This window comes from Sorex araneus, chromosome 5 (assembly GCF_027595985.1).
Source record: "Sorex araneus isolate mSorAra2 chromosome 5, mSorAra2.pri, whole genome shotgun sequence".
NCBI classification, from domain to species: Eukaryota; Metazoa; Chordata; class Mammalia; order Eulipotyphla; family Soricidae; genus Sorex; species Sorex araneus.
This window is the reverse complement of record NC_073306.1, coordinates 39,506,080-39,530,795: the sequence shown is the minus strand read 5'-3', so window position 1 is coordinate 39,530,795 and position 24,716 is coordinate 39,506,080. Positions and strand designations below refer to the sequence as shown.

General features: G+C 48.5%; 1 protein-coding gene across 1 annotated transcript in view; it reads right to left on the bottom strand.

Annotated features, from left to right (window-relative positions):
• Positions 1-24,716, bottom strand: part of GRIK3 (glutamate ionotropic receptor kainate type subunit 3) — a 192,067-nt gene that overhangs the window by 65,622 nt on the left and 101,729 nt on the right. Inside the window, exons 2-3 of the mRNA XM_004614243.2 lie at positions 9,561-9,737; positions 470-727 (exon numbers count right to left, since the gene is read on the bottom strand). Coding sequence (XP_004614300.1) covers positions 470-727; positions 9,561-9,737 — 435 coding nt within the window. The remainder of the gene's footprint in view (positions 1-469; positions 728-9,560; positions 9,738-24,716) is intronic.

Below are 24,716 nucleotides of genomic sequence, written 5' to 3'. Positions count from 1 at the left end.
CGCAGAGCCAGACATGCTCGCTGCAGATGGAGATTCATCAGTGGAGGGATAACTTACAAGTACAGATGCTGGAGGGTCGGGAGTGGGAGTGGCTACACAGATATGGGCGTGGCTCCGTTGCGATGGGCGTGGCTATGGCCTGTGGGTGTGGCCACAGTGTGGGCGTGGCCATAGCCTGGAAGTCCTCCTACACCTGTGTAAGTACAGTGCTCAGGTACAGCTGCGTGCAGACGTGAGCGTGCTGCTCAGGGGAGGTGGAAGTGTGGGGAGGGATGGGAGGCAGTTGTGAGGCGGGCTGGGGCTGAGTGCGAGTGGCCGGGAGGGCGTGTAGGGTCGACGTGGGGACACTGGAGACGCCTTGGATGTGAGTGTGAGTCTTTTCCTGGGGAGTCAACTGAGTTGGGGAGCAGTTGAGGTGCCTGATGCTGAGTCTCTGAGCAACACCTGTACCCCAGTGCCCGGCACCCACCTGTGCTGTCGTCGTAGACCACAGTGGCCGACCGCCACTTGAGGTACTGCACCAGGTCGAGGATGGCGTGACTGAGGGAGGCATAGTCGGGGTACAGGTTAACATAGAAGGTGTCTTTGTTGTCCAGCGGGTGGTGTTTCCAGCGCAGCTGGATGTGGGGCACCTCCAGGGCATTGCAGATGGACTGGACGGCATTGGTGCAGGAGCCCTGTGAGGGCCCAAAGATCGCCACCACGCCCAGGGCCAGCTGGTCACAGGCTGTGGCAGAGGGAGGGACAAGAGCAGAGTGTCAGGCTGGGCTGCAGGCACAACCCCATAAGCACGTGTGGGGGAATCGCCCCAGACCCATCTGAGTGCCGCCTCCTCAGGTCTCTCTGCATCTCGCCTGTTGCTTCTGGAAACCAGGTGGGAACAGCCCTGGCCTCCTGCAAGCACAGCACAGCACTGCAGAAGGAGATAACACACAGGAGGGCTTAGCACGGTGCCACAAAATGGACTGGGGGTGGGGGTGGGGGGAGGCAGGCAACCACCATCGTCTGCATTGCCAGCTCTGTGCCAGCTCTGTGCCAGCTCAGTACCAGATGGAAACTGGAGAGATGGAGAGGGCTGAGACACTGATCCCTGAGGGCTCAGCGGAGACCCCCCACCCCGGCCAGCCCCTCTATGCCAACTCCAACTCGCCCCCCTCCATATTTCAGCACGCTGCTCAGATGAACAGATGCTGGGTGCTCCCCATGTGAACACCCCAGCCCTGATGCCTGAGCTCTACCCACACCCCTGCAGTCACTGTCCCCTGGCCACCCCCAGATTAGATCTAGAGATGTCACCAGGGCCCCTTGGCTCTCCCTCACGCAGGCCTGGGGGTGTTCAGGATGACTGGGAGGGGGGTTCAGGGTTCCGTTTGCAGCAGAGAGCAGATCGGCAGCCCACCAGGTCCAGGCAGGCAGGCCGGACACCTCCCACACACCTTCCCGGGGGAAGAGGCGCCTGGAGAGAGCAGAACAGCTGAGGCGGGGTCTGGAGGGGCCCTCTTGACTGGGCTGAGGTGTTACAGCTGCAAGGGCACGGGGTGGCTCTGAGTTCGTCAGAATGTCTGGTGTGGGGGCTCTAGTGCTCCCTCCTGACTTCCGGCCCATCCTCCTGCAGTCGTGGCTCATGGGAATGAGAGATGCTCGAAATGACGGTTTCCTTGGAGCTGCACCCCACTGCACCAGAGAACACCACTGAGGGCCCAGAAACAGAACAGGACAGTGGCCAGGGGCAGTGGGAGGGCCAGTACAGGGCATGCAGGGTGACCCAGGGCCTTGTCACCCAGTGTGGGGGTAGTGGTGCAGAGTGGGGCTGGAAGCAGGTCTGTTCCTGCAGGCACCACCCTTGGATGAACCATGCCTGGGGGGCGGTCTGTGTGAAATGAACCCCAAAGATGAGAAATGTCCCCAGACTGGACCTGGGGTGGGTTGGTAAGTCGTCTATGTCTATGCCCTGGCCCCGAGGAGGCCGGGCCTGGCTGTCCACACCCCTTTTCTGTGTCTGGATATGTCCCAAGTCTGCCCTGATCACACCACCCGCCTCTCCCCCCGAAGATAGCCAGGCCGAAGGAAGACACTGCATGTGCATCACACTGTGGCCTGGAGGCTGGACACCAGCCTGCAGATGTGGCGGAGTAACCGCTGTCCCCGCCTGCTTCTCCCTCCAGTGTGAGACAGAAACAGCCGCACCTCGTGAAATCTGGAAGTTTCTCGCCTCCTCTGCTTCCCGCCAGTGCAACCTTCTAGCTGTTGCCTGAGTCCTGGTTCCATCCCACTCTGCCTGGCTGCCTCTCGTTCTCCCCTCTCGGGCTCTTTAAGGGCAGCTTAGGGAATGACTGTGTCTCCTTCCTGTCACTCCCACCACCACAAAGTGATTCTTTGCCTTTCCCCCTTTGCCCTTAAAGCGGCCAGGTGAACTCTGCCCTCCAGTCCCAGGCTCCCCCAGCATCCGGGCGTTTTGTTGAACCAAACACCCACGATGCAGCGGGTCGTTAGGAGTGATCTTGAAGGAGGAGAACTTGGGCATTGAGTCTCAGAACAACCACCCAGGTCATTGCAACCCAAGTTGTGTTGTTACCACACCATAAGATCTGGTCGGGGATCACAGTGATGACATTGATGTGGTGGGGGGAGGTGCAGGGTGCAGCGAGCAACAAGACGGATGCTGTGACATAAGATGGGAGGCTGATGACAGGACTGGTGGTAGAAATATGTCAGTGCCATGGGGATACTGGCTCTGCAGATGATGAGGTGAGGAGGAGATGCGAATGCTGGTGATGAGAAGGACTGAGGATGCTGAGGATGAATGAGGAGAAGGTCATGGTGGCCAGGATGCAGATGGATGTCATCTGTGACCACTTCAGGCTTGGGGCCACACCTGGTGGAGCCGGGGATTAAACCAGGCTGAGCCATGTGTGAGGCAGGCCACATGTGACCTAGGTCCTCTGTCTCTCTTGGTCTGTGGCAATTTGGATGGGGTTAATAAGGTTGCTATGCTGAAGGATTACGATGTCATTGTGAACAGTGATGACACAGACAGGGACACTGGTAATGGTGTTGGTGTGGCTGAGGCTGGTGAGGACGCAGATGGGGGTGTCATGGCCCCCTGGCAGTGGGGGGCTGTGAGGGGAATGAGGCCAGCAGGGGGGTCATGGAGGTGCGACATTGTTCAAGGCAGAGGTGACGCCACTGTTGGCAGTGACCATGTGTTGGTGCTGAGAGGCAACAGGGGACAGTCACCCTGGTCTCCTTTTGCCAAGGATGCGGGACGGAGTCTCGGTGTTGGGTGGCAGATGGCACCAGTGAGGCAGCCCCGCTTGGGTCCTGCCCTTGGCCTCTCCGTGTACCTTTCCCTGGACCCATTTCCCCGTTTCCTTCCTGTTTCTTCCACCATCTGAGGCTCTTCCGGCCTGGAAGGGATGGAGGGACTGAGGCCAGCCGAGCAGCTGCAGCTCCATCTCCAGATGTTTCCAGCATAGCCCCAGCCCTTGTCCTGGCAGCCCCGAGCACACAACTGCAGTAATTACATTATTTGTGGCTCCAATTTTGAAACCATTTTCTGGTCATTTGACTGTAACTCTGTGGTTCACAGTCATTGCAGGGATCCACAGCCTGAATGCAGACCCTCCCCCTGCCCGTGGCCATCGTAGTTATAGCCAAAATTATCCCAATCAATGCGTGTCTTAAAAGGAATTGAGCAGCCGGGAGAATAAGTGGAGGCGGAGGAGCCTGGGGAGTGCTGGGTCGATTCCAGGCCCCGTGGGTCGGGCCTGGGAGGAGGCACCGTGCCCTGCAAGGCTGCTGAGCTCCTGCCGGCGGGTCGCTTGTCTTTCCATTTCCAATAAAACATTAAAAAATGAAGACAATGAGTGAAAGTCCTTTTTAATGGGGAAAGGCCTCATCTAAGGGAAGGTTTTGTTCGACCTGAGCTGACGGGGTTGAAGGCTCAGTGCCAGCCCCCCTGACCCCAACCAAGGCAGAGACTAGGTCCAGCTCCTGGCAGGGCCAGTGGGGCTGGGCCCTCCGTCTGGGGGAAAACCAATTATTGCCGGGTTCCTTAGAATTAGGCACAAGTTTGGTCCCTGGAAGACTCCTAATGATGCTCCTGAGAAATACGTTTTTTTTTTTTTTCAAAAACCAAACATCAAAGGCATAAACATATCACAGGAGCATGGAGTTCCCTGAGGGATGGAGGAGTGCGTGGAGCTGGAGAAATTGCAGAAATGCCACTGGGGCTGGATGGTGGTGCTTCCTGTCAGAGCAGGGTCTAGTTAGGTGCCTGCTCTGCAGGGCACTGAGGAAGACTGGGCAGAGAAAAACCACTTACACATTTTTATTTTCTTATTGAGATATAATACAATAAAGTGCATTTGTTTTAAGTGCAGGCCTGAATGCATTTTTACATATGACTAGCACATGTAACTGTACCCACTTGGTCCTATTACTTGAATCAAAACCTATAACACCCAACATCCAGGCAGGCTCCCCTGGCCCCCCGCACTTTCAGCCCTCATCCTTGGGGCATCCCTCCCTCTCCCAGGCCCCCTGTTCTCCACTCAGCATCTGTGAGTTTCTATGCAGAATGCTCTGCAGAGCAAGAGTTGTGTTTTGTTTTTGTTTTAACTGCCCAGTAGACTTCCACTGGCTAACTATTCCAAATGAATCCCTTTTTCATCTGATAGACCACTAATTTATTTCCAACGTTTGGCTATTATGAAGCAGCTAGAACATTCCTGCAGGCATACATTCAGTTTTGGTAGTTATTTCCAAACGATTCTCCTGAGAAAGTGAACCAGTTTTCTCTTGCAAGAGCACTGAATAGGAAAAAGAATCCTCCACCCCTACCTCCCACCACATACAGAAAATCTGCTGGAGATCCATCAGAGAGCTAACTGTGGAAGATAAAACAACAGAGCTTCTAGAAGAGAACATTGGGGAGTATCTTCATGACCTTAAGAGAGACAAAAAGAGAGGGAGCACAAAAGGCATTAGCCATAATGGGAAATATTGATGAATTGGACTTCTTTAAATCAAGAACTTTGCTCCTCAAAAGATGCTACCAAGAGAGTAAAAGGCAAACTCATCCGCCATGGGCGAGCCCCTCAGACTTCTCCAGCCAAGGACTCTTACCCAGGAGACCAAGAGACTCCTGCAAATCAATACGAAAATGACAAGCAACTCAATTTGTAAAAGTGGCTGAAAGGCTCAAAAAGGCACTCCAGGAAAGAGAAGATTCAAATGATCCATTAGCATATGAAAAGATGCTCCACATCTCTGGTTGTCGGGGGAAACGCAAAATACAGCCTCACGGACAAGCCCACTACATAAGCCGGCCAAATGGCTAAGAGTCAAGTCACAGGAACTTCACCAAGGGTGGGGCAGCGTGCAGGCAAGGGCAGCTGTCGTCAGTGGGACAGGGGTCGTGAATGGGCCTGTGCGGCTGTGCCAAAGGCACGGATGAGAAGATTCCCAGTGGCACTATTGTGTGGTCCCCAATGGACATAACTCAAATGTCCAACAGTATGTTGGGGTTTTTCTTCTTTTTTTTACAAATTGAAGTGTGATTTGGGGCTGGAGCGATAGTACAGCAGGTAGGATGTTTGCCTTGCACGTGGCTGACCTGGGTTCGAATCCCAGCATCCCATATGGTCCCCTGAGCGCCTCAAGGAGTAATTCCTGAGTGCATGAGCCAGGAGTAACCCCTGTGCAACACCAAATGTGACCCAAATAGAAAAAAAAATGAAGTGTGATTTGAGGCTGGGGAGACAGCAGAGGGCTTAAGGTACTTGGCTGGCATGTAACCAACCTCATTTCAGTTCCCAGCACTCTATGGTCCCCAAGCACTACTGAGGTGGCCTGGGTAACCCTGGGTGCCACTGGGTCTGAGCAGCACCTTGCTATTGCACCCTGGCATCGAACCACCAGCCAGGTTGGTGGAAAATTGTTGGGAGGAGACCTGAGGTCTCCTAAGTACTGCTTGGGAGTACTCTCCTGAAAAATACTGGGGTGTTTTCATATCATGGAACACCCTACAACACCAAAAGATAATGGACCCCCATGACAGTCCATAACCTAGACGTATCCCAGGGATACACTATAGGGAACAAGAAGAAGATTCGAAGAAGCAGCCATTTGCTGGTGGTCCAGTGATATGAAGTTCAACCCAGACAAAACTCCCGCCTGGGGGCCACCATCAGACCAGTTTCCATGGCACAGTGGTGAAAGGAAAGGGGGTGGACAAGGTCGTGGGAGTGATGGGCAAAGAACTCTCTCTCTCTCTCTCTCTCTCTCTCTCTCTCTCTCTCACACACACACACACACACACACGCACATGCGCATGCATGTGTGGTTGGGGTTGTGAAAGGAAGTACATACTATTAGAAGACAGAAACAGGTGACTGAATTTGACAGGTGGGGATGCTTTTCTGAGGACAGATGTTTGAGGGGAGAAGGTTGAGTTGGTAGACAAAATGGGGAGGGGTACCTGGGGAAAGGGAGTCACAGTCTGAGAGAAAAGCCTCGGGTGGAGGAAGCTGGGTCCCTGAGGAGGGCAGCTTGGCTCAAGCCCAGTGTCCTCGGCTGGGGTGGGAGTTGGGGTGTTGGGAGGAGGTTGGACAGGCCCTCGTGGGCCCTGGTAATGAGAGCACACCATCCAGATTCTGGAACTAACGCAATGCTGGAGCAGGCGTAGGGGAACAGGGGCCGTGGCTGCGGCTGTGCCCCCTGGGTGCCCAGGACATGCCAGCCGGGCCTTTAGTCCACAGCCTGGCAGGCTCACGTTGGTGGGAACCTTCCTCCAGAAGGACTCCGGGAGTCAGGGCAGGCTGGGTCTGGCCCAGGCCTGCCAGCAGCACGGGGGTCTCTGTATGAGCTTCATGATCTTCAGGAAACAGAGAAGATCCAGCAGGGCTGTCTGCAGGTCATGGGCCCCCCTCAACCACAGGGTGACTCCTGTGTCTTTTGCTCTGTGTCCCGACCTTTCCACCAAGCAGCAGTGGTTGAGTTCAGTTATTCTGCGACTGTATGAGGCTGGGCAGAGGGTGCCAGCATTAGACTCAGCAGGGAAGGGGACACCGCATGCTGGGTGAGAGCAGAGAGGAGGCAGCTGACCCAGGACAGGGCCGAGAGTCAAAGGGACTCAATTCAAACCGAAAATGCTGGGGTTCATCTAGTCTTCTTGCAATTTGGTTCTGAGTTTCCAGAATGTCAGCAGTTGGGGCCACAGAGAGAGCACAGCGGGTAGGGCGCTTGCCTTGTACACAGGGAATCTATCTTCAATCCCCATGTGGTCCCCTGAGCACTGCCAGGAGTAAGCCCTGGGCACCACCAACTGTGGCCCAAACACCAAAATTAAAAGTCAGGAATCCCCCTGTTCCATGTCAGGAAGGGGAAGCAGAATAGTGACAGAGGGTTCCACAGTGGGGAAGCACCTGGGGGGTGAGGCCTTTTACTTGACAACACCCTGTGTGGAGAGCCAGGTGGTGAGTGTGACAGGAACAAAGTACAAGAGAGTTCCTCACACAGGCCTATAGCAGAGTTAAGCCCATTTGGGGATGAGAAGACTGAGGTGCAAGTACTTCATCAGCAGAGTTGGAGTGAGCAAGTATAGACCTTCTAACTCTCAGCCTCTCTGGGCTGAGATGGGGTTTTGAAAAACAACAGCAATGGGCAGCACCATGGCTGGTCTGTGCCAGGGAGCCCTTGATTCATTACTGGAGATAGCTGAGAACAACCATCGAGGCCCCTTCTGGACAGCTATGTCCAGCCGCCACCCTGCCCTGTTCTCACACTTCATTATTTGACTCATTTAAACATCACCCCACTGAGCACTTTCCATACGCCAGTCTCTAAAGTGTCATGAAACCAGGGTCATGGCAGCTATGAAGCAATTCCTTTTCCACTAGTGCTTAGGAGCAGGGGAAAGACATTCAACCCATGCAATTATTGAACTACAAATTGTGACAAGTGTCTTCAGGAAGAAAAGCAAGAGGTGAAGACGGCTTACAAGTCCTTTGGAATGAGAGTCTTTAGGCCTAGAATTTTTAAATGGAGTCCCATGAAACTTTGGGCATCTCTGAGAGTTTAAAGTTCAATAAAAATGATGTACATATGAATTCATATATATGAACTCTCTGTCTTAAAACAGTAACAGAAAAGCACACTTGTCACCCAAATGTGCCATATGCCCCCTTGCAAATGGCTTGTTCACTCAGGGATTGACACATCCCTGTGCTCTGTGTGTGTGTGGCTCTTGGAACAGACTTCCGTTCCTTCTGTGCACTCATTGGAGGGACTGTGAATGTGTCACTCATGAAGAGGGGTGCAGGCCAACTTTTTCAAAATGTTACGTTTGGGGCTGAGGAGATCACTCAAAGGGTTGAGTGCAGACTTTGCACGGGGGAGGTTGAGGTTCACTCTGGTCCCTACGCACCACCAGGAGCACAGAACTGCAAGTTTACTCCAAGAAGTGATGGGCAGGAGTGATTCAATACCCTCACCATAAATAATAAAGTAATTATTTCCATTACTTTCAGAATTCAGGTGTGGGGAAAAACTGTTTAATTGGACACATGGTACCTTATTTTAGTGGATGCGTTTCTTTGTTATTGTGCAGACAAAATAAATATACAAACACATTGAATGCTGAGGCCAATGTCAGCTTTTGGGCATCACCTAGAGCTTCTAGGGTTAAACTTCAGCCACTGAGGAAGCTTCTTTGTTTTTAGAAAGTATAGTGATGGCAAGTGAGTGCTGCCTATTGAACTTACACACAAGCCCTATGATGTGTTTCAAATATGTTGATATTCTGCATAGGATGTCAATTAAAGGAGGGAAAAATAAGTTGGAAAACATGAGCTATGTTCAGAGGTTTTAAAGATCTGGGTTGACTCTTCCCTGCTACCTCCTCTGCCCTGCCTGAGCAAAGCCCCCATCTCCACACCAGGCCCCACCCATCATTGCCTCACAGTCTCTGTTAAGTGTCCTGGGAAGCTCCGATGGAAAAACCCACTGTCCCTGGAAGATGACATGGCCAAACAGACAGAGGCAGTTTACCCGACCAGGTGTGAAAGACCCAAGGCCCGCGTCTTCCTAGAGGCTGGCCCTTTTCAGGACCTTGGAGAGCAAATGTCTTCCATTGGCAGCTTCTCAGTAGAATTTTGAAGTGAAAACACCACTTACCACTTACTACTTACTTTCTGCTGTCTTATAGTAGTAAGGAAAGAAGTTATGAATAGCAGCCTAAAGTTACAAATGGAAACAAACTTACTACTTTTCGAGAAATGGTTTTTGGGTTTATATTGTATTAAATACTCATCCCTCTTGGAGAGCCCGGCAAGCTACCGAGAGTGCCCCACCCGCACGGCAGAGCCTGGTAAGCTACCTGTGGTGTATTCGATGTGCCAAAAACAGTAACAACAAGTCTCACAATGGAGACGTTACTGGTGCCCGCATGAGCAAATCGATGAGCAATGGGACGACAGTGCTACAATGACAGTGGAGAGCAAACGTGGCCTCCCACCCCTTTCCCGGGCACAGGAAGGGTCTGATGTGCCCCCACTCACCCTTCTTGGTGGCCTCAAAGCTGTCGTGGAAGTGAATCCTCTGGATGTCGTAGGTAAGAGTTGTGTTGGGCAGCAGAGTTCTGTTCCTGTTGATGATGTTGGCAGAAAACCGGAAGGCGTGTTCCTCTGCGTTCATGACCTGGGCATTGGGGCCGTCCGTGTACTCGAAGATCCCTCCTGCAGGAGATGGGACAGTGGTGTATGGAGGAAGGAGCTGGACACGCACCAGGGCGCTGCACTCGGGGCTTTATGGGGACGGGTAGTCAACAATATCCTAGACAATTCCCATATAAATTATGCAGAGCAGAAGAAATAGAGTCTTTCGCCTCCATTTTACTCAGTTAGCAAATTTCTGGCAGTACTGACAGTTGAAATTAAATGACCAGCTTACTAATATTGCTATAAAAAATTCATGATAGAGTGCTAACAAGTAGAACCCATCAGACTATTACAAGGATAATATAGCATGACCAAGCTGAGTTGTATTTCAGGTATGTAAGAGTGGTTCAATATAAAAAAAATCTATGAATATCATCCCACTAAAAGGGGAAAAATCACATGATCCACTCAGAAAATGTAAGAAAGCATTTGATAAAATCCAATAGCTACTGCTGTTAAGAATATTTATTAAACTAGCCCCAGAAAAGACACTTCCTTGAAGCATCTTTAGCACAAATTGGCCTTTAATATCACATTAATGTTGAAACACCAGAAGGATTCTCATTAAAAGAGGGGAAAAGAGTAGAGTATGAATTCACATCACACCAGTCATCAATGAAATAAGAAAAAAATAATTTAGAGGCATGCTTCTTGAAAAGAGAAAAATCTGATTTGTACATGATAAAAATGATTGCCTAAAACCTCTTAAAATAAATCCTTAAACATTAAAACTAATGTAAGAGGGGTTAGGAGATACAGCTCAGTGTTGGACATTAACCCTTAGTGTTTTAGGCTTCATCAGCGAACTGCCCCTTTCCCTCCTCCCAGAGCAGCTTACCATACATACTCTTGCTAGCATCCCTAATTTAGTTAAAGTTTATCTTTAAACTTTCCTTTGTGTTTTAACCCTCATTGTCACAGTTCCCCATGTCAGTCTTGATTACTTATAAGCCAAAACTTTCTGGTAATTCTGGACTTTGCAGTTGTAGTGCTTTGTATTTGAAGTGCTGTGTATCTGTACCTGCTTTTTCAGATTTTACTATAGATTTCCCCTATAGCTTTTTCAGATTTTACTATCGAGCAATGTTCTTTGGTTAAAGACAGAAAGACTGTTAATGTTCCTAATATTTGGGACTTGATTGATTCTGAAATATATCTGCTACTGGGCATGGGTCATAATTACTTGACTCAGGCTTCAGTTGCTATACTTCCTAACACACCAAAAGGGATGTCCCGCTGTGAGACTGGGGTGGACCCGGGGCAAGTGGCAAAGCTACCCCAGCAACAAAATGGGACAGCCTAGAAAGCATAAATGCATGGTTTTGACACAAGCTCTTATGACTTAAGAGACAGGATCTCCATGGGGAAGCACAAGCTGAACTTGCCTGAGGACTAAGTCTGGGATTTACGGTAAAAATCTTGGTTGCTCTCAGAGCCCAGAGTTGTGGGATCTTTGTCTCTTACTATTTTTATCCAAACAAATGCAAGTATTGATAAGAAGTAAACTTAATTGTTTAACATTTACAACTAGAAGGAAAGACAGAAACAATGTAGATGTCCCTGGGAAACAGAGTGTCTCCTTGAGTTAATCTCCAAGAGAATTGCCTCTGCCAAATGTTTTATCTCCGTAAATGATAAATCACACATAGGTCCTATACCTCAACCCCCCTCAGATGTTCTATAAGTATGCTAGCAGCTCTGTATTAAGCTGGCCATTTTCACCATCAGACTGTGGTCCCCTTTCTCTCTACCTCTCTGCTGGGGAGGCCTAGGGAGAATGGAAGGAAGCTCTTGACCACGAAACGCATGCATCGCGCAGTACACACACATTTTGTGAACTCACAGCTCAGCAGTAGGCAACTTGACTCAAATATATAAGGACTCAGTCCTAACCCTGGTACCACAAAAAGTGAGAATGAAAAATAAAACTAGTAAGAACTAATCAAGAGTCCAATTAAGTGACCAGTTATCACAAAGTAATAATGCTTCTTTATGAGGAATCACTATGACAATCACTGTATTACTGTATCACTGCATCACTATCATCCTGTTGATCATCGATTTGCTTGAGCAGGTGCCAGTAACGTCTCCATTTGTCCTAGCCCTGAGATTTTAGCAGCCTCTCTTTACTCGTTCTTCCCAGCGGTGTGGCATTGGAAGCTCTTTCAGGGTAAGGGGAATGAGACCCATCATTGCAGTATTACAGTACCTGTACTACAAATCATAATGACCAAAAGACGAGAGAGAGAGAGGGGGGGGAGGGAGGGAGAGAAGAGAGAGAGAGGGAGAGAGAGGGATGGAGAGGAAGGGAGAGGCAGAAAGAGGAAAAGTGTCTTCCCTAAAGACAGACTGGGGGTGAGGGGTAAAAGGAGGGAAATTTGGGACATTGGTGGTGGGAAACGTACACTGGTGAAGGGACAGTTGTTAGAACATTTTGCGACTGAAAGCCAATCATGGACAACTTTGTAACTGTTTATCTCACTGTGATTTAGTTTTTAAAAATGTTTCTTTATACCAGCAATAAATGATCAGTAAGAAAACTTAATGGGAAAGATTTTCTCCCTAATATACAAAAATATACAGAGATGAACAATAAATAAAATATCCAGTATATGACAACTCTGGTGTCAAAATGACAAGAGAAGGCCAAGATGACAGTTCACCAGGTTGGAGCTCCCGTGTACAGGACCCCCGGGTTTGATCCCTGGCATCACATGGTTCCCAGAGCATGGCCAAGAGTTACCCCCCTGAGTGCCCAATCAGGAAAAGTCCCTGAGCACCACTGATGTGGCATCCCCCTCCACCCCCCAAAGTGACAAGACACCTTAGGGGAGAGACAAAAGCAGACAAATAAAGAGGTACAGTATGTTCTTGGAGAATTAGGATCAAAGGTGAAGGGGTCAGTTTTCTCTAAATTAATCTTTCTGTTGGGCTGGAGCGATAGCACAGTGGTAGGGCATTCGCCTTTCATGGGGCTGACCTGTGTTTGATTCTTCCACCCCTCTCAGAGAGCCCGGCAAGTTACTGAGAGCATCATGCCTCACGGCAGAGCCTGGCAAGCTACCCGTGGCGTATTGGATATGCCAAAAACAGTAACAATGAGTCTCACAGTGAGAGACGTTACTGGTGCCCGCTCGAACAAATCGATGAGCAATGGGATGACAGTGACAGTGACAGTGAATCTTTCTGTTAAATGCGATTCCAATCAGAACCATAAAAGATTTTTTTCTTTCACTTGACAAAATGACTCTAAAACGTACCTAGAAGACTAAATAGGAGAAAACAGCCTAAAAAGAGAAGGGACTTGTGCTGACAAATTTCAGATACAGCATAAAGTCCAAATAGTGAAAACTATTGCATTGGAAAGCATCCATGGGACAAAATAAAAGCCCGCAGAGAGTCAAGTAGAGACAAGTGTTTAAGACTTGATAAAAGTAGCTCTTTCCAATCAGCAGGTAAAAAGTGAATTATTCATTAATTGCACTGAGATAATTATTCAATTATTTTGGAGAAGTCTAAGTGAGATTCCAATCTCAAGCCATACATCAAAATAAGTTGCAAATGAATTAATGTTTCAGTAGCAAGGTAAGAGTAGAAGAGAAAAGACAACGCCATTGAAATGCCCCAGATAAAATGTAGGTGAGGGGCTAGAGCGATAGCACAGTGGGAAGAGCATTTGCCTTGCACGTGGCTGACCCGGGTTCGATTTCCAGCATCCCATATGGTACCCTGAACAATGCCAGGGGTAATTCCTGAGTGCAGAGCCAGGAGTGACCCCTGTACATCGCTGGGTGTGACCCAAAAAGAAAAAAAAATGTAGGTGAATATTATACAGCATTGAGGCGACAGCCTCTGAACTTTCTGACAGTCAGAAATCATAGATGAATGATTGATAAACCACAGAAATAACATAAAACTCATCTCCTTCAAAAACACAACAAATGAAATGCCTGGTAAATTTGGGGACAGCATTCGTAATGTATAGTGCAATGCATAAGTTGATATTCTTGTTCTATGAAAAGCATTTACAAGTCAACAAAAAAAGACCAAAATAGGCCTGTAGAAAACGGTGCAAATGTATGTTTCACAAAAGCAGAAAGAATATTCATACAAAGGAGCTACTGATATTTTAAGAAATGTGCATCTCCTATCATCAAAAAAAAACTGGACTTGAGCCAATAATTCGGCACTCCCCATCCTCACCACTGATCCCATTTTTAAACATAAAAGAGAGCAGACTGGGGGAGAGTGTTTGGAAACAGACGCCTGCTTCACTGTCGGTAGGAGTGGGAACTGCACATTTGTCTCCCTCATGCCCATTACAAGTAAATCAAAGGAGTCGGAGGCAAGGTTCAGTGGGTAGTGCACTTGCCAAGCACACAGCTCACCTGAGTTCAATCCAGTTCCCAGCACCTGATATAGTCCCCTGAGCACAGCCAGGAGTGATCCCTGAGAACAGAGCGAGATGTCCTAGCCACACCTGCCAGGTGTGGCTCCCCAAAGAAACAAACCAACAAAAAACGTAGTTTAAATGTTACGATGGAGCTGGAGAGGTAGTACAGTGGGTAGGGTGCTTGCCTTGCTTGTGGTTAATGGGGGTTCAATCCTCGACATCCCATATGAGCACCACCAGGAGTTATTACTGAGTACCGAGCCACGAATAATAAATGAGCATTGCCAAGTGTGGCTCCAAACAAACAAACAAACTAACTAACTAACTCAAAACAACAAACAAAACACTGAAAAAAAGTCCTTAACAGACTCACATCTTAGGGTCAGGGAGAAGCACATGGGTCAGGGGCTCATCTGTGCTTGACTCAGGTTCTCTTCCAGACTTTGCGCGGTCCTGAGCACCCCTGGGTGACCCTGTAGGTCCCACACCAGGAGCAGCACCATATCTTCAAGGTCTCACACACAGCCCACATTGTCCAGCAAGTGCTGTGGGGTGTGACCCCCGTGGGCACCCAGAGCCCTGCCTAAGAGAGGCCCCCCCACATCTCTGACTCAACAGTTCAGCTTCCAGGCACTTGTCTGAGCAGGACCAGCAGCCATCTAGATGGCCCACGGGGATGGGAAGAGATGCCCCACACTTGAGACACGACAAATAAGTGGCTTCTGCTAAGCCTGTCCACGTCACGGCTGGCACCCAAAGTTTTTGTTTTGTTTTTAATGAATCACCGTGAAGTATAGTTACAGACTTACAAACTCTTGTGCTCACGTTTCAGTCATACAATGATCAAGTACCCATCCCTTCACCAGTGCCCATTCTTCACCACCAATGATCTCAATATCTCTCCCACCACCCCAACCCATCCCATCCACTCCACTCCACCTCTGTGTCAGGGCATTCCCTTCTGCTCTCTCTCTCTCCCTTTGGGTGTTGTCGTTTCTTTCTTTCTTTTCTTTTCTTTTTTCTTTTTCTTTTTTTGCTTTTAGGGCCACACCTGGTGATACTCAAAGCTGACTCCTGGCTCTGCACTCAGGAATTACTCCTGGAGGTGTTCGGGGGACCTATGGAATGCTGGGAATTGAATCCGGGTCGGCCACATGGAAGGCAAATGCCCTCCCCGCTATGCTGTCGCTCCAGTCCCCTTGGCAGATTGTTTGAGTTAAAATGAAGATTTTGAAGCAGGGGCTAGAATGTGACCCCAGCTCAGAAGAGGAACAAGAGAAGAAGAGGAACAGGAAGCTTGGTCACTGTGCTAGAATCAAAGGGGACCTTTCAAAGCAACAGCAACTCAAGTCCAATGGGCCAATTAATTTTCCTGTTTTATGTGTTTTTCTAATTTTCCAAACCTTGATTACTTTCTTTTTTTTATAATTTATTTATTTATTTTTTAATTTTTAATTTTTATTTTTTTTAATTTAAATTTTCTTGAATCACTATGTGGAGGGTTACATAGTTCTCAGGATTATGTCAGTTATACAACACTCAAACACCCTTCCCTTCACCCGTGCCCATATTCCATCACCAACCACCCCATTATACCTCCCGCCCCCTCCCGCCCCCCCAGTCCCCGCCCTTGTAAGTGATAAGTTTCACTTCGTTTACGCTTTATCTTGGTTACAGTCCATGTTTCAACACATAACTCACTATTGTTGCTAGGGTTTCCCCCCAAAAAAGAAAAGACAGTCCCACTGTCAAGGAAGCATTTGATGGCTCTCCATTGCTGAGAATGTAGAGATGTTAAGTCCTGCTGTTTGTTACATAACTTTTCTATTTTTTCCCCCCTCGTCCCGCGCCACCGAGTTCACGCCTGTTTAGTAATCACCACGCTGCCTGACAAAGGGAAAACAAACCAAAAAAGATGGTTATTTCCCGTCATCAGCTGGCGTGGGGCTCTGGCTTAGTTGATAGTCTGGTAGAATGTCTGCAAGCAGTTTCTGGAACCAAAAGTAATACGCTGGTATCGGCCCCGGCTCGAGATTCCACCAGTGTCCCGATGTTCCAAGTACATAATAATTTATTCCCTTGTATCCCATTCCCACGCCACCAGGTCCGTGTCAGCTTAATGGACATCATACTATGTTTAACGCCATGCCGCGTTTCTTCCCGAGAAAGAAGGATATTTCTTCTCAGCCGGCGTGGGGATATGGCTTAGTTCAGTCTATAGAGATGGCTACCACTTTGGTAGCCTTCAATATTTCAGCAAAAGACTTACTATTCTTGTTAGGATTTCCCACCAAAGTCCGACCCATTAAAAAGGAACCATTTCATATTGGTGATGATTAAATGACAATAGGTTGTGTGGCCATGGCAGCGGCCTCGCGGCTTTGAATTTCTGTATAAAGTCCAGGGAAAGTACAGCCAGAAATTACACATCGCTACAAACTTTAACCCTATTATGGTCCCCCCAAAGTCCAACCCATTACAAAGGAACCATTTCATATTGCCGATGATTAGATGACATTAGGCTGCCGCGGCCACGGTTTTGGGTTTCTATATAAAGTCCAGGGAAAATTCTGCCTAAAATTCTATCGCTACAATCTTTTACCCTTCAACAAAAAACTCAGTACTATTGTTTGGAGTTTCCCCCCAACGGTAAGCCTTGCCAAAAAGGAACATTTACACGTTGCTGACAATCAAGAGATATTAGGTTGTGTGGTTGCTATCGTTTTGGATTTCTATATGAAGTCCAGGGAAAATTCTTTTGGTAGTTGCATCACTCGCTGGCAGCGCCTGGGCCAGTAGCTCCGAGCACACAGTTTGGAGGCATTTTGGGGGCGCCGCTCGTGTCCAAAGTGGTTCAGTTGCCTCCAGGGTCGATCTCGCGCAGGGCCAGAAAGGAGCATCCCCACATGGCTCTGTGCTTAAATGTCCCTTGATTACTTTCTATTAAAAATTAATGTCACTGAGGTATTGTCATTAGTTAAGAAATTTCACAAAGTCCACCTTGTTTTCAGTGTTTGGGGACTTTAAAAGCCATCTGAGAGTTATGTGACCAATACTTGAATGTGGTTTTGGAATTGCTTCCATCACCCTAAAAAAAGCTCCCTTCCCCCCCGGAAATCAATCAGCCAATCAGCCCCACCCAGGTACCCACCTGTTCATCCCTGCACAATCTCTGAGCCCATCTCTTCCGGACAATTTGTAGGAACAGAACCACACTTTGTGGTGTTTTTTTCCTGCTTTTTGGGCCACACCTGGTGATGCTCAGGGGTTACTCCTGACTCTGCACTCAGGAATTACTCCTAGTGGTGCTGTGGGACCGTATGAGATGCTGGGAATCGAACCTAGGTCGGCTGCGTGCAAGGCAAATGCTCTACCTGCTGTGCTATCGCTTCAGCCCCAGAACCACACTTTGTAACCCCTGCCCCTGTCTTTTTACTCAGCTCGCTGTTCACCTGGGCTGGGTGGTGGCTGATCCATGTCAGAAACAGCATCAGCATGTTGTGGTTGCTAAAGGACATTGCTTTGTCCAAATACATCATGCTTTACCCACTTCCATCATTGTGGAAACTTAAAAAGCTGCAAATGTTTTTAAAAAAGTGAACAAATAAATTATGTGCCCCTTCCCAGCCACTCCATCAGGTTGACCATGTATAACCAGTGTGTGTGTGTGTGTGTGTGTGTGTGTGTGTGTGTGTGTGTGCGTGCTTGCAAGCATACACATGAGTGATGCATACACATGACCAGGAAGCACAGGCTTACAAACAGACTAGAAAGCACCCCCAATGGTGAGGGGTTCCTTAACAGTAGAGTTATGGGAGACTTCCATTTCCTTCTTGCTGTTTTACTGTGTTTTTAAAAAACTTTTGCAGAGACATGTGTTCTACTTCTCATCAGAAAGCCATCATGTGACTCTGTGTGTGTGTTTAAAGGAAAATAAATGATCAAAATACCATATGACCCAGCAATTCCATTCCGAGGAATATAAATTCAGAAAAACAAAACAGATACAGAAACACATTTATGTATAAGGATTTTCTTGACACAATATTGAGAAAAATAGAAACAATTTAATGTCCAAAAGAAGGAGAGAACTCAAAATATTAAGATCCACCCAGCTGGCAGAGCATCTCGCAGGCATTAGCAGTCAAGGCATAGGATGGCAAGAACCAAGTCCAGGCCTTGCTCTAAGATGATCCGGGAGGGATGGGTGTGGAGGGGTTGTGGGAGGGCAGGAGGGATGGTTGCTGGGGTTTCTGGTTGCTGGGACCAGAATGGTGTGTCCACAAGGGTTCTTGACACCATTCATCCAGAGTATGGGAGAGAGACATTCTCCATAATAGAATATTCTTGAAAAATTGAGTGCTAAAAGTAGGTAAAGGGATATACATGACAATCTCTCAGTACCTATATTGCAAACCATAATGCAAAGGAGAGAGAGACAGACAGACAGACAGACAGAGGCAAAGACAGAGACAGAGACAGACAGACAGAAACAGAGAGACGGAGAGAAGAAAAGTGTCTGCCATAGAGGCAGGCTGGGTAGATGGAGAGGGTAGCAGGAGGGAAACTGGGGACATTGGTGGTGGGGAATGTCACTGGTGGAGGGATGGGTGTTGAAAATTGTGTGACTGAAACCCAATCATAAACAACCTTGTAACTCATGGTGATTCAATTTAAAAAATAATAAATAAATCTTAACATAAAAATAAAATATAAATTTATAAAACCTGTAGAATAAAATACAGATAAAAAAGAATATTCCTGAAAGTCATAGTCTAAAGAAGACAAAAGTAACAAAAGGAGAGAGCACTCAGAAAAGAGATGCACTCCTATTTTCCGATACTCTTGTTTCCTGACACTCAAGAATCAGACAAAAGCTGAGGAAATCAAAGATTGCTAGGAGAGGCCAGTGGCATGCAACTACCGAGAAACCAATCCATTCCAGCATACCAGCAACAAACAGGGAGGAATTGAAGAGGTAAAAGAGGAGATCCTATTTACAAAAGCAACAAGGAAAAGTGAAATACGCAACAGTAAACGTGTAATTCCAACATTTAAAAACGACAAAACTTTACTGGGGGACATAAAAACAGACTTGAAATAATGGAGAGTCGTAACTTTCTCCTGGAAAGGAAGACTCAGTATTGTAAAGATGTCAGCTCTCCTCAAATTAATTTATAAATTTAATGTAATTTCAATTAAAATCGAAAAGGACATACCGGAAGGGCATACACCACAATGTTAACACAAGTTCTTTCTAGAAAGTAAAAAGATAATGGATTGCTCAAGGTTTGTGCTGTTTCCTCAAGTCGTCTTCACTGAAGAGCTAGGGTCATATGGAAATAAAATTTCAAAAAGCCTCTGGAAAAAAATAACCTCAGCGAAGAGGCTCATCTTCCAACCCTCAACACCAGCAACAAATGAATACTACCATTGGACACCTAGATCACAAACAGAAGCTCATATTTTCTTTCTTCCTTTCTTTTTTTGGGGGGTGTGGTAGGGTAGAGGGTTTGGGCCACATTTGGCAGTGCTCAAAGCTCTTACTCCTGGCTTTGAGCTCAGGAATCACTATTGGCAACCTCAGGAGGCCCTGTGAGATGCCGAGGATTGAACCCAGGTGGGCCATGTGCAAGGCAAGTGCACTATCCACTGTGCTATCTCTCTGGCCCCTCGTATTTACATTTTTAGAAAAGAAAGCTGGAAGGATTCACACCAATTTGTTACCAGGGAATGCTGTTAACAAAGGGGTTTATGGGTAGTCATGTATGCTTTATTTTGCTCTTGGTATTTTCCAAATCATTTTCAGTATATATGTGTTATTTATTTAATTTTTATTCTATATTTAATTGAAGCACCATGAATTATAAAGCAACCATGAGTTATTCATGACTGAATTTCAAGCACAGTGTTTCAACAGCAATCCCTTCACCAGAGTCCACATCCTTCCACCACGTATCTCTTATTGCTTTCGGAGACTGAGCAAGGAGCACTGACACTCACTGATCAACCATTAAGGACTTTAACCCGTCCCTCAGGAACTATTGCTTCCGCCTTTCCCTGTTGCTAGGAAGCCCAGAAATGCTGCTTCTCCTCCAAGCCCCACCCCTTGGCTGGAAAGCTGCTTTGGGTCCTGGCTTCTAGAGAGAGCCTTGGAGGCAGCTCCCCCATTCAACTGGCTCGTCTCCATTCTCTCCCTTCCCATACATTCCTCATGATCGTTATTTAAAGAGGCTAATAAGTAGGTTGGCACCGTTGATTAATGCATAATCTTAATCATGATTGCATAGTGTAATTGGCATTAATTTGAAGAGCCAGTTCATTATGAAAATAATTGTCACTGCTTTCTACTTTAATAAAATGGAGCACAGACACCAAGGCTGCTGAGAAAATGGGAGGGTGCACGCGCTTGTGTGTGTGTGTTTGTGTGTGCTGTGTGCGTGTGTATGCTGGCACAGCACACATGATGAGTCTCAGATGATGTGAGCAGGGGTGGAGCGCAGACGCAGCTGGAACATCTTCTCCAAACAAAATCTTGAGTGGAGGCCCAGTGGGTGAAACCACCCCACTACCAAGAGAGGCACGTGATTTGGTACAGGGTTGGGCTGAAGGCTCGCAGGAACCTCTATGGCTCCATGTTCCAGGAACTACCATGGGCCCATTTTACACAAGAGAAACTTGAGGTGCAGGGAAGATAAGGGTATTGTTAAAGTTGCTAAGGGGGATGGGGGCACAGGTCATCCACAGGGTAAGGCACGCGCCTTGCACATGACCAGTCCTGGTCCTAGACACCATATATGGTCCTCAGAGCACTGCCAGGAGTGACCCTTGCCCATGGAGTCCTTGAGCACTGCTGGGTCTGAGCCAAATTCCCTCCATCCTCCATCCCCACCCCCCCAAAAAACACCCTACTATGTGAATAGTCCAATGGGAAAATGCAGGCTTAGCATGCCAGAAAATGGATTTGACCTTCTGGGAACCAAAAGAAATGTCCCCAGCCCCCAAGTGCTACCACTGGGGGTGGCCCTCAAAATCTAAAAGTACAACTGCAAAAAAACTATATGTGGCAAATTCACTTTGGGAGCCTAATCCAGCTCACTAGAGCCCATGCTTGCGTCTCCAGGAATTCTGAAAGCTGGTTATTAAACTGTCGGCAGCTTGCAATGCCACAGGGAGAGTCTTTACCCCCCAGAAAACAGTGAATGCTGACTCAGAGGTCCCCAGCTCCCACCCCTAGCGTGTTCACTAGCACGTGTGGAGTCAGCTTCATCTGAACTCTTTGGAGACTTAGTTCCACAGTTGCTGAGAAAGTTCTGGAGCCCCGGGGCTCCCCTAAGCACGGCATGAAAGTCTCTGCTTGGATTTATCCTTTGCAGGGAGGGCAGGTCATCGGGGTGGGGGGTAGAGCGTCCAAACAGCTGGACCCACCACAACCAAGTCCTACCTTGTTCATTCTGCCACGATCGGTGTTTCAAGGGAGATTCTGACAACCCTGCACATCGTCGCCAGGTTCTAAAGAGTCTCTTGTTCTTGGGGGAGCCTGTTTTGTGGTGGTGCTCGGGTTCATGCTCTGGGGTACCACGTGACCACACCTCCACCTCCACCAAAGTAGCCTATCACGGTCCTTATGCAACCCCTCAACCTTCACCCTGCTCAGGCATTGGATTTCTCTTGTCAGAGTCCAAGAGGGGTGCTTTCAAAGTAAATAAATAACCCCCCTTTCTTTTTTAAACTTAATCACTGTGAAATTACAAAACTATTCATGATTGGGTTTCAGGCAAAGTTTGAACCCCAACTCCTTCACCAGTATCCACTTCCCCGAACTAAGGCCACCCCCCACCCCAGGTTGCCTCCCCCCCACCAGTCTGCTTCTAACAAGAGGTGCTTTTCCTTTTCTTCCTGTAAGTTTCTGCACTGTGGTTTAGAGTCCTGCTGCTGAGGGGGCTTCATACATTACCCTTTACCACCTTTCAGCACCACCTCCTCCTCCCGCTGAACACTTCCCTTCATCATAGATGTTGTCCCCTCCCTGCCCCATCCCCCGGCCCTGTCAAGTGGCATGTTTTCTATTGAGTACCAGTTCTCGAGTTCTTTGTTTCTATTTCTTTGGAGTATTCTCGATTTCCCCATTGTGATCCTTCACATCCCGCCTGTGAGAGATCATTCTGTGTGGGTCTCACCCTCTCTGACTCACTCCACTCAGCAGGACATGCAAATGTCCTGGCATAATCTTCTCTTATAGCCTAGTAATATCCCATTGTGTATATGTGCCAGAGTCTCTTTACCCAGTCATCTATTCTTGGACACTTGGATTGTTTCCATATTTTGGCTATTCTGGATGGTGCTGCCAGGAGCATAGGGTACACATGTCCTTTCTCCATTCTGTTTTGACCCCTTGGGATATAGTTCAAGAAGTGGAGCTGCTGGCTCAAATGGAAGCTCAATTCCAAGATTTTTGGAGAATGTGCATATTTATTTGCCAGAAATGTTATATGAGTGGACATTCTCACCAGCAGTGAATGAGCATCCCTTTTTCACTCATCCACTCCAGCACTGGTCGTTCTTATTCTTTTTGGTGTGTGCCAGTCTCTGTGGTGTGAAATGACACTTCATTGTTGTCTTAATCTGCATCTCCCTGGTGATTAGTGATGTGGAGTGTTTTTTCATGTGCCTTTTGACCAAGTGTATTTCGTCTTTGAGGAAGTTTCTGTTCATTTCTTTTCCCCGTATTTTTGGATTTTTTTTAAAGTTCTACCAGTGCCTTTTATTTTATTTATTTTTTATTTTTTAATTCTTTTTGCTTTTTGGGTCACACCCAGCAATGCACAGGGGTTACTCCTGACTCTGCACTCAGGAATCACTCCTGGCGGTGCTCGGAGGACCATATGGGATGCTGGGAATCGAACCCGGGTCAGCTGTGTGCAAGGCAAACGCCCTACCTGCTGTGCTATCGCTCCAGCCCCCTCTACCAGTGCCTTTTATAGCTTGGATATTACCCCCATTGTCAGATGAGTGCTGGGTAAGTAATTTCTCCCATTCCATGAGTGCCCAATGTTGTACGAGTATCTTCTTTCTGTATGTGACTGGACATGTGCTGAGGTTTCCGGGCCTCCTGGTGACCGATCAGGAGGCCTATGTGGGGCTGTCAGTCCTGCTACCCAGTGCTGCACCCTGCACCCCGCAAGGGCAGATGACCCTAGGGATCCTCCAGGGAGCTGCCACAGAGCAGGCAGGGGCAGAAGGCTAAGGGCCCCCCTTCACACCGTTGGGGGCTGCCCTGAAGTCAGCTCCTATGCTCCTCGTTCTCTCTCCCCTGGCCTTGGCAACAGCTGACCCAGAGCAGACAGCCAGGGGGCTCAAGCAGGGCCTAAAGCAGTTAAAGGTGCTGAGTCCCTGGGGACCCAACTCCCCAGCACAGGTCCAGACCCAGGTTCTGGACCCAGGGCCTGAGTCTGCTCACACCTCCTGTCTGCTTTGCTCTTTCTCTGAAGTCTCCAAGATTCACCGAGACCCCCGTGTCTCACCGCCTCTTTGGGGCCCGCCTCTCTCTCTGCTCTGATCGGGGTCCCCTCCGCTCCCCATGCCAGCCTGAGCCAGTTTTGGGTGATCTGGCATGGCTCTGAGCAGCCTGTGTGCTGGGAGCACCGGGACTGCTTCCCGCTGGGGGTGCCCCAGCGCTGCCGTGAGGCCTGTTTCCTGGGCCTCTCAATGCCCTTGTCTGAGCAGGCATTGCCGCGAGTGCGAGTCAGCTGGTTTCCTGGTTGGGCAGAGAGTACAGTTTACAGAGGTGAGTCATGCGAGTGGGAAAAGTCCAGGATGTGCTGAGGTTCTGGGAGGGGAGGGGAGGGGACGAAAAGTATGCGTGGGTCCCTCGGATTTGATAGTTTTCCCATCATCCCTCTGCTCCCCGGGTCACTGGCGGCACCTGTGAATGAGGTACCACACTGGACACTGGACGTGTGGGAGAGATTAGACTTGCTTGGAAGAGGAGATGTGATCTGCGGGACAGAGGGGAATCTCTGTGAGAGTGAACATTCTCCCTGTGACAAGAGTAGAAAGCCATGGGGAATTGGAGAGGGGCCTTATCAAGGCCATCTTCTTGGAGGAGGCAGCATGTGCTGAGCCCAGGATGGGGCCTTGGAATGAATATGGCAGTCGGTGGGAGAGATGGGCCTTGCATGGGTGGAGTGGGGTGGGCCGGGGGCTTGTGCTAGGGTGGGTAAGAGAGCCACAGGGATTGTGCTTTTGAGTCAATAATGAGGTGAGATGAGGAGGGGGCTGGGAGAGTGTACACCAAACGTCCCCCGGGTCAGGAGGGGGCTGGCAGGCCAGGTGAGCATGGGGCTCCAGCCTGGTGCACCCCACCACCTTCTTGTGTGCGACCTTGGGCGAGTCCCTTCCTGGCCTCACGTTCACTGTTTGAAGACAGGGATATTAATAGCACTTGCACCCGGGGGCTATTTTGAGGCTTAAGTGGCCTGAATCATCTCGAGCACATATAAGCCCTGGGAAGGAAAAGTTATTATTACGCGGTGAGTGGGAAGCTGGAGTCTTTCACGGAGCAGGGGGCACCCAGAGGAGAGCAGTGCTAAGGAGCGGACGGG